Source organism: Calidris pugnax, unplaced genomic scaffold, assembly GCF_001431845.1.
Source record: "Calidris pugnax isolate Ruff unplaced genomic scaffold, ASM143184v1 scaffold57, whole genome shotgun sequence".
Lineage (NCBI taxonomy): Eukaryota > Metazoa > Chordata > Aves > Charadriiformes > Scolopacidae > Calidris > Calidris pugnax.
Window position 1 is genome coordinate 2,634,821 of NW_015090813.1, and position 11,594 is coordinate 2,646,414.

At 41.9% G+C, this 11,594-nt stretch overlaps 1 protein-coding gene across 1 annotated transcript in view; it reads right to left on the reverse strand.

The window, feature by feature from the left end:
- Positions 1–10,868, reverse strand: part of PLAGL1 (pleiomorphic adenoma gene-like 1) — a 41,340-nt gene extending 30,472 nt beyond the window's left edge. Inside the window, exon 1 of the mRNA XM_014939574.1 lies at positions 10,824–10,868. Within this exon, the coding sequence (XP_014795060.1) occupies positions 10,824–10,842 (19 nt within the window). The 5' untranslated portion in view covers positions 10,843–10,868. The remainder of the gene's footprint in view (positions 1–10,823) is intronic.
- Between the last annotated feature and the right edge of the window lie 726 nt (positions 10,869–11,594).

Consider the following 11,594-nt stretch of genomic DNA (forward strand, 5'->3'; position numbering starts at 1 on the left):
CACCGGGAACAAAGATCAGTGTACACAGCGGTCCAAATCCCAGCCTAATTACAGTCATAAGATTTGCATAGCAAACAAGGGTAATTCATCCCGGAGGAAAACCGTAACCGCTCCGTTAGCCGCGTTCAGCCTCCACGTAGCGGAACGAACGCCGCAGACGTACCTTGGGGACATTTTCTAAGATACCTCGGGTTATCCCAGCCCTGGCTCTTCTGACACAAAAGGTACATGAGGATTTCCTGCCCCTGGGCTTCGTTCTGCCTCCCTCCTTGCTGGAAAAGCTTGAAAACCTTGTTCTACAAGATAATTTATTTGGCAAAAATTCAAAGTGCTCCATTAGCAAACAGTTAATCCCAAGTTATTTTCCTATTATTGTGGGCCACCGCCACACGTTTCCTCCGTAAAAAAAATGTTTACGAAAGAAGCCTTACGTGTCCTAAGTTTGGCGAGCAAAGTGCATTTACAAAGGAGCTGAAGCTCTTAGCTGATTAATAATTCATCCTATTTATAGCATAGTAAAATAGAACTTTTAATAATTACCAGAATTCAGGATAATTTTATTCAAATCCCACTAACCTCTGATATTTTGTCATGCTAAATTTTCTAGTGATTCTCACTTTTTAACTGTAATAACTGATCCCTAGTCCAACACCAAAATAAGTCAACATTTCTTCAGTGTCTCCTTTTCATGTCTCTTCTGTCCCATACAACAGAAATTTGTATTAGCAGAAGAGCTTCAACTGCTCAGCTCTGCATAGGAAAAAAAAAAATAAAAAGACATAAATCTGGAAAGCACACTCTGGGCTGACTTTGCAATCTGAGAAAAGACTGAAAACTTGCACATTTCCGTACCACAGAGCCCATTATTTGGGAAGCAGGTATTACATTTTCCATAAACGTGCACCCAAAATAACACACACCCCCCAAAAAGAAGGGGAGCACAGGGGGGGATTTACTCCTCAGTGATTGAGAGGGAAACTTTCAATAGATTCCAAGCAGTGAGTTCCCACGTGCCTGACACATGGAGACCCTGAAGCCTCATCATCTCTACCTGGTGGGACCAGTAGAGATGCTGTGGGACATGCTGGGGACACACTGGCTCCCTTACTGAGGTCTTGTGCTACTGACTGCCATCCCTGGGCTCACAGGAGGGTGGACAAAGAGCCCCCGAGATGCTGGTGGAGGGGGAGAAGAAGTCCTGGTCCTGCACAGGGGGAAGCAGCACCCTGTGAGTGAACGTCTACACCTTTTTCTGGGGCCTCCTCTCCACAGGGAGGAGAACAGTAGGTGGTTTGCAAACGTCCCAGCATTCACTCTTAACATTAAACACATTTATAGGAACATGACCTCACTCTACGAAAATGTAAAACTTAAAAACCGAGTTACTATATTTGGAGAGGGAAACAGAGAAATAAACCAGCAAACATGCCTTGCTGCCACATACATTCAGTCAGACCAGCACATGGAGCTAATTCCTTGAAAATGGGACTCGGCACTGCAGGTGAGCCCAGTCCTTTAGACATCCTGACCCAGACACTGATCTGCTGTGACACCTTCCCTCACCTCCAACCTCCTCGTGCTCCCCCGTGCCTTCGTTCCCAAGAGGAAAGAAGATGTGGAGGGAGGGTATAAGCTCAGGTCTCCAGCAGCAGGAGATCATCTGTCAAGGACACTTGCTTCTGCCTTACAGGGGTATGATCCTGTCCAGCACAGCTGTTCTCATGGAAGGATGCCTGTAGAAGGGAGGCTCAGCACTTATCTGACTGTAAAGAAATCTTCTAACGCAAAGGGCACATGTACTTTCCTGGCAAATGTGAGTTTAAGTATGTAAACTTCAGAACTCCAAAACTATTTATTATACAAACATATAAATAATGACGACGACTGTGATTTGTTACCAGTTCCTAATAGGGAGCAATCATGACGACACTCAAGCACATCTGGGAACAGTAAGTTTTTTGCCTGGTGACCAAGAAGTACTACGACAGGCATAGCCAGAAGGAATTTAACCAGCCTCCCATAGAGAGTCATCCTCCCACCAACCCCAATGAGGCTTTCTACCATGGTCCTTCATCTAGCAAACCTTAGGAGCCAAACAGCTAAAGAAGCCTCAAGGAGCTCAGACGGGTTGTGAAATTCAGCAACGTGACTGTGCACAGCAGCTTCAGCAGGTTCCCATGAAGCCTGTGCAGCAGAAAGATACCTGTGTGCTCTGCTGTATCTCACTAACTTCACAGCCTGGAGGAAAAAAAACCCCACAACTTCATAGAATCATAGAATGGGTTGGAAGGGACCTTAAAGATCATCTAGTTCCAACCCCTTGCCATGGGCAGGGACACCTCCCACCAGACCAGGTTGGTCAAAGCCCCATCCAGCCTGGCCTTCAACACCTCTAGGGTGTTCAAGGTGCAAGATGAACTTACCTTCACTGTTGAACACTTGAAAGGGCACTAACTTATAGGACTTCCCTGCAAACTTAAATTAAAACAAAAAAACCCCAAACCCCAACAAACCAAACAGCAGTGAAAGTATGTAGGTGTGTTTATCAAGTTTAACTTCACTCTGCAGTCTCAGCAACCTGTTTATCAAAGTTCTTGGTAGGTTCATTCATCTAAAAATGACTTCAGATCAAAGCACTGATTGATTGATTGAAAACTAATTTAAAAAAATAATCTTTTTCTGGTTATTCTTGGGGCTAAAACGTATGTGACACATTTCTGGTACACTGCATTGGGTTTGGTTGCTATCAGAACCTATATACATAACTAGCATAGTTCAAGTGAAGTCACTTCCCATAGTTTACATGTAATAGCTTCTAATCAGCACAAACAAAGAGACTTCTCTCATTGCTGAAAGCTCAATACATATCACACAATCAAACTGAAAAATGCAGTTGGATTTTTCAGGGTTTTTTTTTTTTTCCTTCTCTCCTTCCCTCTCCCTCCGCTGGCTTGGCAAGAATTCATATAAAATTATATCCAGAAACAGGGAAGGAGGTTAACAGCAAATTCACAGGAAGAACTGCTATTTTTATGAGAAACAGCCTCAGTCAGCATTGCCTGCTCCTAGGAATTACCCAGCAAAAGCTTCCCAGGAGCCAAGCCACTCTGCCCACCTGCCCCCAGCAGCTGGTCCTGGAGCAAGGCTGTGAAACCTTCTACTTGGGGTCTTCACCAGCAGTGTCCAAACCGTGCTGCTCCGACACTGCAGACACCAAAACTAAAACCTCCCCATTCACAGAAATACAGACAGCCATTGAGTCATACTCCAACTTCTCCTATGCACCCTGTGGCTCCTGGGCCACATTTTGGACCTCCCTAACCTACGTCTCCCACAGCAAAAGTAGCTTTAAATGGTCTCAAGCACTTTTCTTTCAGGGAGATTTTTGGTAGACCAGTTGACTTATTTTAGTGTCAGACCTCTTAATGGATAATGTTAATGCTACTGCTGCAATTTAACACAGGCAGCAGAATCTTCTGCCTTTGTTCTAGCCAAAAAACCCCAAGGATGTATGTCTTCCTAAATGTATGTATGTATAAACACACACACACAGAGCCACACACACTGTATCGAATGCATTAATGCAGCTGATAATTTTATTGATGGCAGGTCAACACCACGGTTTCAATTCCGATAAACGGAGTGCAGCAATTCTAATGACTAATGCTTAGTATAAATTAGTTGAAATATTTCCAACCCTTCCAACACTCCCTTAAAAGGGAACCTTAGATTGGGTCTCTCTCCTTTACTTAAGTTGGTTGTTACTGGCCACCAAGTCCACATGTCTCATGGAGGAGACTGGTGGAGAGCCCAGTGATAAAAGCCACCTCTCCTTAGGGAACCAGCACAAATCATAAAATCATAGAATGGTTAGAGCGTCTTGTGGAGGAGACTGGTGGAGAGCTCAGTGATAAGAGCCACCTCTCCTTAGGGAACCAGCCCAAATCATAAAATCATAGAATGGTTAGAGTTGGAAGGGACCTTAAAGATCATCCAGTTCCCCCCTGCTGTCATAGGCAGGGACACCTTCCACTAGACCAGGTTGCTCAAACTCCATCCAGCCTGGCCTTGAACACTTCCAGGGATGTGTTTCCAGGAAACTTCTCTGGGCAACCTGTTCCAGTGTCTCACCACCCTCACAGGAAAGAATTTCTTCCTGATATCTAATCTCAATCTCCCCTCTTTCTTGCTCTTCCACTTGATTCTGTGATTCTGACATGAACTTGTGGGAACTTTCCCAGCAAAGACACTAGCAGCTGGGACATATTTCCAGCTGCTTACTGGTAGAAAGGACCAGGCAGATAGACATGCTTTGGAGAAGGAGATGCGAGTTTACTGCAGGAGATAATGAGGAAGCCTGGCATGACAGAGCAAAGAGACGCTGTACTCATCCTGTGGCTGGAGAACCTGAGGTCTTTCAAGACAGTTATAACTAAATGAAGCAACCTACAGCTATGGGCAATAAATGTGCAGGGTGAAAACCATAGGACCCACTTCTGCAGGTAGAAGTCATTACACTGGGCTCTGCTGATGTGCAAGTAGCCACCATATGAAAGAAGGAAGTCCATGTAGAGAAGTGAATACAGACACTTAGGACTAGGGGCTGAGCCCTTGGAGGGCAAATCCTGAAAAAACACTCCCAATCCAAATTACATTCGGTGGAAGCCAAGTCTGAATAAAACTGGAAAAGCAGTTAACTTTTGCAGCGAACCATCCGAAACTCCTACAGGTATTCCAATTCATCCCAGAGAACAAAAAAAACCAACAAAAAAAGCTGGTTTTTTTTTTTTTTGACTAATGAATCCTAAAGCATATATTTAAAACACTGAAATGTAGGAGTCTTCTTTTAAAAGCATCAGGTTTTGTAGAGAAAGGGTCATTTAACAGCTTAGCAGAACAGCTTTAGTTCTTACTCTGCATCACCCTCATAGCAGAGGACACAGCCAATAACTTCTGTTATTACTCGCCTAATTTCCAACACGAAAAGGAAGCTTGATTCCCAGCTTCTCTGGGAACAAAACGGGTAGGAGACTCTCATCCTTAGCCTTTATGATCCTGTTAAATTATTGCCCTCTTTCAAGGCATGAAGTGATTTCTTTAAAAAAAAAAACAAACAACACAACACATAGGCATTGGGATGCTTTTCTGCTGAACAAAAATGTATTTCTGTGAAAAAAATACTGACGTGCAAGTGTCGCATCTGTATTTCCTGTGTTACTTGTTCTCTTTTTGCCTGAGATCTAACATATATTTCTATTTTCTACTCTAAAGATTTTCAGTGCGAACCATAAGATAATTATCTACTGTCTTAACTGATACTGTACTAAAGAAATTATGTCCACCTGAGCTTCTTTACGAAACTGATTAAGAGAGAAAAATAAAATTGGCAGCAACAGATTAGGCAGCAATACATTACATTTTGCTTACAATAATTATTCTCCTCAGGCATAACGACAGCCTTGAGGCCAGTTCTGCAAAACAGAGAATTACAAAGTATGTGGCTATTGTTACTGGAGAATTACATCTGAGAGTTGCAAAAATTTGTGGGTTTAGAAAAAAATTGCAGATTTTTTTCTACAGATGAAGCACCCTAAACTCAGATTATAATGTATGTCCATAAAGCCCTAATTATTCTCCTGTTGACAGGCATCTCAGTTTGAGATTAAATGAAATGAAAACATTTTTTCTCCATTTGTTTCTGATTAACTTTTAGTTTCTTTAAACTATTTCCAAAAGTCACAAAAATAAAAATAACAGTAGTCTATATTACTAGAATCTAAAAAGCAACTTTGCTAAGCAAAATTGCAAAGAATTTGTTCCTGTTTTCATACTTTCCTAGAGAAGTACAAAAGATCATGCCACAAGATCAACAGGTGATAAAATCAGCACCTTGGGGGAAATGCATCATTCCTCAAACATACATATTTGTACAACCCTGGTCATTTAACATGCATATTTACTTAGAGCTGTGTATGATCACATATCCCACTTTGTATTTGGTCTATCTTACTCTGTTGGTCGGCAATAAATTGTTTTGTATTCCTTTGCCATTTGGGACATTGCCAATAGGTCACAACGGTGTTCATATTTTATAAAGATCCTTGATAAATGCAAAGGGACAACTGTCTTGCCAAAACATCCCCATATACTTCCCCTACACACTTCTGTCTAAAGGCAGTCCAGTTAAACACAACACCCTCTGCCTTGCCTTATCGCCCAAGTAACAGGGAACAAATGCCACCCTCTGTGTCACCCATGAATCATCTATTTTCTTCTCCATTACACTAACTAAAAAAGCTCTGATGGACTGAGCTTTCCACAACCATAATTCTTTTCTATTTACACCATTACACGTACCCTCACTGGTCAACACTTTCATAACACATCTAGACTATTAAAATGACCTACAAATATACCTCCCTTCCAACTTAAATATTAACTTTAAATTAGCTTTAGCTTTCAATTTTAGCGTCTTCCAACGTCTATCATGTATAAATACACTTAAGTGAGGTCAAAAAACACTCTTGCCACATTTGGATAACAATAATGACAACAGAGCTCAAAAACATCAACACCAGCCTGCCTGAGCTCAATGTTTTTACCTCTTTGTCAAAATCATAAATGCATTTGATTTTTTTTTTTTGCTTTTCCCTCTGAAAATCTTGGAGATTTAGAAGGCAGATGCCACAAGCAACGCCGCTGACACTCCACAGTTAAGCGATATATTTTCATTTTCAGGATAGCAAAGTGTTCTAAAGAAGGCATGTTTGCATATGGAGCCCAAACGCTTCCAAGGAAAACAGATAAGTTATCTGCTGTAGAGAAGAGCAAAATGAGACAAAACTAGTATGATTACCAGCTCAAAGTCACTCAAAGCAAAAATGCCAGACTGAGGAACACAAACTACTCTGATAAACTGTGAAATGTCCCAAGCACTTCCCCTGAAATAAGGGGATTACTCAACAGTTTTCAAACAACTGCACACACACACTACACTTTGAAGCAGGTTCGCAACACAAAACCAGCAATTCCTACTTGCAAGACAGCATTTGCTCTTTCTGGAGCTTGCCCTTACCCTTAAACTGACAAAGGAAGAAATTACATTACTTAACTTTTTTTGTCCTGCAGTCGTAAGTTGGCCACACCTGAAAGTTGTAGCTACGTGAGCTCAGAAACCTTCTTCTTCAGTCACCACAGAAACTAATATAGAAACTCCGGCGGTTTGTTCTCCTGTTTTCAGCAGAGAATTTACATATGAATTACACACCAAATTCCTTTGGTCTGATAAACTGTTCTGGACCCGCATGAAGAAAACACTGCTTCTTCATTATCATCCTCCTCTTGCTATTCTTAGCTGTCTTTACAAAAAAAACCCTGTACATCTAAAACCAGCAAGCGTAGTGGTTAGTCCATCTCTTGTCTTGAGTCTACGCGTAGAAACAGAGGTTTGGAAATACATCCTTACATTTCAAGGGCTTTTAGATCCCCAGATTTTCTGCCAGACAGGCCCGCTTGTTAGTCACTGCCTTGTGCTTAAGTATTAACACAGCGATTTTTACCAGTCAAGAAATCATCTGATGCAATTCGGCTGATTCTCAAAGACCTGCATATAACAGCCTACACAAAGGACTCGCGTTCAGGATTTGACTGCAAGACCCAAATACCAAATTATTGCCTATTAATTTTCGTATTCATTAATCATCATTAGATAAAGAACAAATGCACACGCAGGGAGGCTAGAAACAGCACCAAGAGTCACTTCGGTGTTTCCCATGAGAGAATACAATCCAAACATTGTTTTTGCACTTGAGAACACAAGTGCAAACATTTCATAATCGCGCTACGTATGGGAAATCAAAACAATCCTTACCTTATTTAAAATGGCCTTTTCAGTAAAAAGTCAGGCTATGCTAGTACAAGGTGGCAGGAACCGTGCCATCCTCCCTTCGGCAGACTTTTCCAAATGCCTCTGTGTTCAACTAAGTCTAACTCCGCTCTGTTTTGTTTCCCCGAGAGGGACCCATTCAGCACCATGTGCTCCTTTTCAGCTGTCAATAAACAGAAGCGGTGAATTCCCCAAGCGCTTCACAAAGCTAGTTAGGCATAGCCATTCATTTCTTCGGGAAAACAGGGCATTGATTTCAGCAAATTCCCAGGGAGCAGCTACAACAAAGAGATCAAAGACCCACCTCCTCCTTTCCTGCCCGGCTTTGGCCGGCCCGGCCAAGAGGAGCCAGCCACAGGTTTTCCGAAGAGCGGGCTCCAGCCCCACCGACCACCGCGTGCTCCATTCAAGCCCCGTCGCCTTCCTACGTTCCCGGGACAGCCCCCGGCGCTAACCGTGACAAACCCTCACATTCAGGCAGCATAATATACTGCACGCTAGTTCAACCAAGGATAAAAAGAAAAACAAGCTCCGAGGGGAAGTCCGTTGCTTCCCCGACCGGCCGAGCCTCAGTAGCTGCCAGACGTTCTATAAACTTCTCTTTTTTTTTTTTTAATCCTTAACTTCTCCATCTAAAAAGAGAGAAATACTTGCTACCTCAACTTCAGCATGCCGAAACTTCACTGGGACGTTGGCTTTTTTGGTTTATTTCCACTTAGTTGCTAGAACTTTGAGGTCTACCCGCAGCAGCCCTTGTACTGTGTGGCCATGACATTTTCTTTGTGCAATTCGCCCCAGACTGCAGCATTTTTTTTTCCTAGGAATCTAAGGGGGTTTGGTCTTGTTTAGCTAGATTTTTTTTTTCTCTTTTTATTTATACATCTTGTCTTCATTAATGTGACCCGGAACAAGATTTTTAAATTGTAGAATTTGACCTTGTATTGAACCAAGCGTTAGTGAAAGACGATGCTGCGGTCAGGGTTAGGGACTGGGTGGTTAGGCTACACTTTTACTACTAAACAGTAAGAACCAGAGACTTCTCTGGTGCTGACAGCACCTGGCATCAGCTCCATGTGTCTAAATGCTTCTCACTTCCTTCCCTTTTCCCACACAGTTTTTGGTTACATTCAAATTCCCACCTGGAACAGAGCCTGATAGATGTTACCCCCAAAACATACCTTGGTGTTGCTTCTTAGCGCACACCAGTACTAAGCTCACGGGCTGGCTCTGGACTATTTATTTATATAAAGAGAGACATAAAGATCTAGAGTCACTTCACATCTTTACAGACGTGCCATGTTATTATTTATTTTTCCCCCGTGCATGGACATTTTTCCAAGGCACTACCTGGCTGTCACGAACCCCACACGCGTGTGTACTCCCACCAGCTGGAACCTGGAAAGTCCCCAGGTCCTGCCTCAACACCATTCACGTGTCTCCGAGCGAGAAGACAAACATCTTGTCCAAGCCACGTCGTGAATATTTCCAGAGTGGGAAACTCCACCACTTCCCTGGGCAGCCTGTTCCAATGTTTAATCAATCCCACAGTGAAAACACCCCCTATATCCATGGGCATCTCCCCTGAAGCATCTCGTGACCATCACCTGTTGCCCTGTCACAGCGCATCCTTGTGGAGATGAGTGCTTCCACCTTCTTCTCCATAACCACCATTTTTCTATTGGAGCACCATGGCTAGGTTCCCCACAGCCCTCTCTTCTCTAGGATGAACACATCCATCTCCCTCAACCTCTCCTCAGGTGACAACTTCTCAGCTCTCATCTTCTGAGCTCAAGAGAGAAAAATTGAACTGCCAGAGCATAAATTAGCTGAAACAATCAAACTAGCTTCAACATCTCAGTAGAGTTGAGGAGTCTTAAGTGATTCTGAGCAGGCCCACTGTGCAGTCACCCTACCCTCTTCTTTAACATTTTACTCCTGACAGCAGCTACGCCTGTTATATACAATACAATCAGGTTTATTGCATTCCTCATTTCAGAGTTCTCCCTGTATCTAAATGGCACTTAAGCATGCCCCCAAATTGCCAGTTAGCAGATAAAGCTCAAAAAATGCACTTTCACAAATAACATGATCTTGAAATACAGATATCACCTCCACAGACGTCTGCTATATGCCAGTCTCCCACTGGTGTTTTTGTATTTATTAATATATTACAGTTACTGACCAAAAGAAGGTATTTGTTTTCTTTGTTCCTGCAAGCAAGTATTGGAGACTGATAAAATGGTTTTCTGAAATTCCCCTCTTATGCTACACAGCGGGCAGTTGGGCAGACCTTAGAGGCAACAATAAAAAATGGCAGTTGAGGGATTCCAAAAGAAAGCATGGAGATCAGATCAACAAGCACAGAAAATATGCTTAATGCTGCAGATAGCCCAGGCTGGAGTGAGAGCAAGTATCGGACAGATTTGAGCAGTATTTTTGTCGTAGTTACGACAACAAAGTATAGGAATATGACACTTGTATATTCTTTGCTGTCGAAAAAGAAGGATGGATAACAGTGATGAGGAGTGAGATCTGGATGCGACTTGGATAATGATGCCTTGGAAACACAGGAGTTAAATTCAAAGTGATTAAAAAACCACAAGCACATCACTCAGTAGTCATCTGGAATGGTATTTGTGCCAAAGATAGATAAAACATTTTAGATAGAATTGTAATTTTTTAAGCCTCAATGAACCAGTCTGTTCTTACACACGGGCCAGATTTTTACAATTTTACTCATATTAAGTCATGCTTTACTCCAAGAATAATCCCGTTGATTATAATGGCAATATTGTTCCACAGATGTCTCAGAAGAAACGCAAATGTAAAAGCAGATTTTATACTTAAGATAAAAGACATCAATCATGAGCACATCTGGGAATCTGATAAAAACATATGGTACAAAAAAATCACTGTGGGATGACGGAAATGTACTTACACAGCAGGTCTGTGGACATGTTTACAGATCAGGCAAAGGAAACCTACATAAAATAAATGAAAAAAAGAATGATCAGTTTTCCAAACTAGCACTATTCATGTTTAAACCTCATGCTAGTTATCATATGCACAGTTTTTTAGCTCTTAAGGAAATGATGATGACGTATCTAGGGAAATCTAGCAAGGAGGAACTTCAATTTGTGGAGTAAAAGAGTAAATCCATCATTTTTTATTCCTTAATAAATGATTTCATTTCACAAATAATGTGAATTGACAGTATTTGTGTAACACATTTTAATTAAGAGCAATTTACTGTATCCCACGTCTTTGTTAACATTTATTATCAAACCAGAATTTTCAGGTGCCATGTATGTTACCGCATTGCATGCCATTCTCTGTTTAAACCTGCTATTTCTGGTGTCCCACCCTTGCAAAGCGAATATTAACTAGATACAAGACAAGACATTCTATTTGCTCTCTTGAAAGACTTCTGGAGACTTCTAGCTTTCTGCTGAACTCTGTCCATCTTGTTCCCTTCACATCCATCTGGGTTTTGACTGAAATTTTACTTAAAGCACATAGAAGCAGAGTCTGTCTTTTCTGTAGCTGTCTTGAGCAGCCTCCAACACACTGGGATCCCAATGTGTGGATAAGGCTACTTGGAGCATCAGAAATAATAAAGTATGTAATAATAAGGGGACATACAAGTAACAGTAAAAATCGCATCAGCATCTGCCACTTTGTTGTGTCCAGTACAAGTCTTGAAAAATTC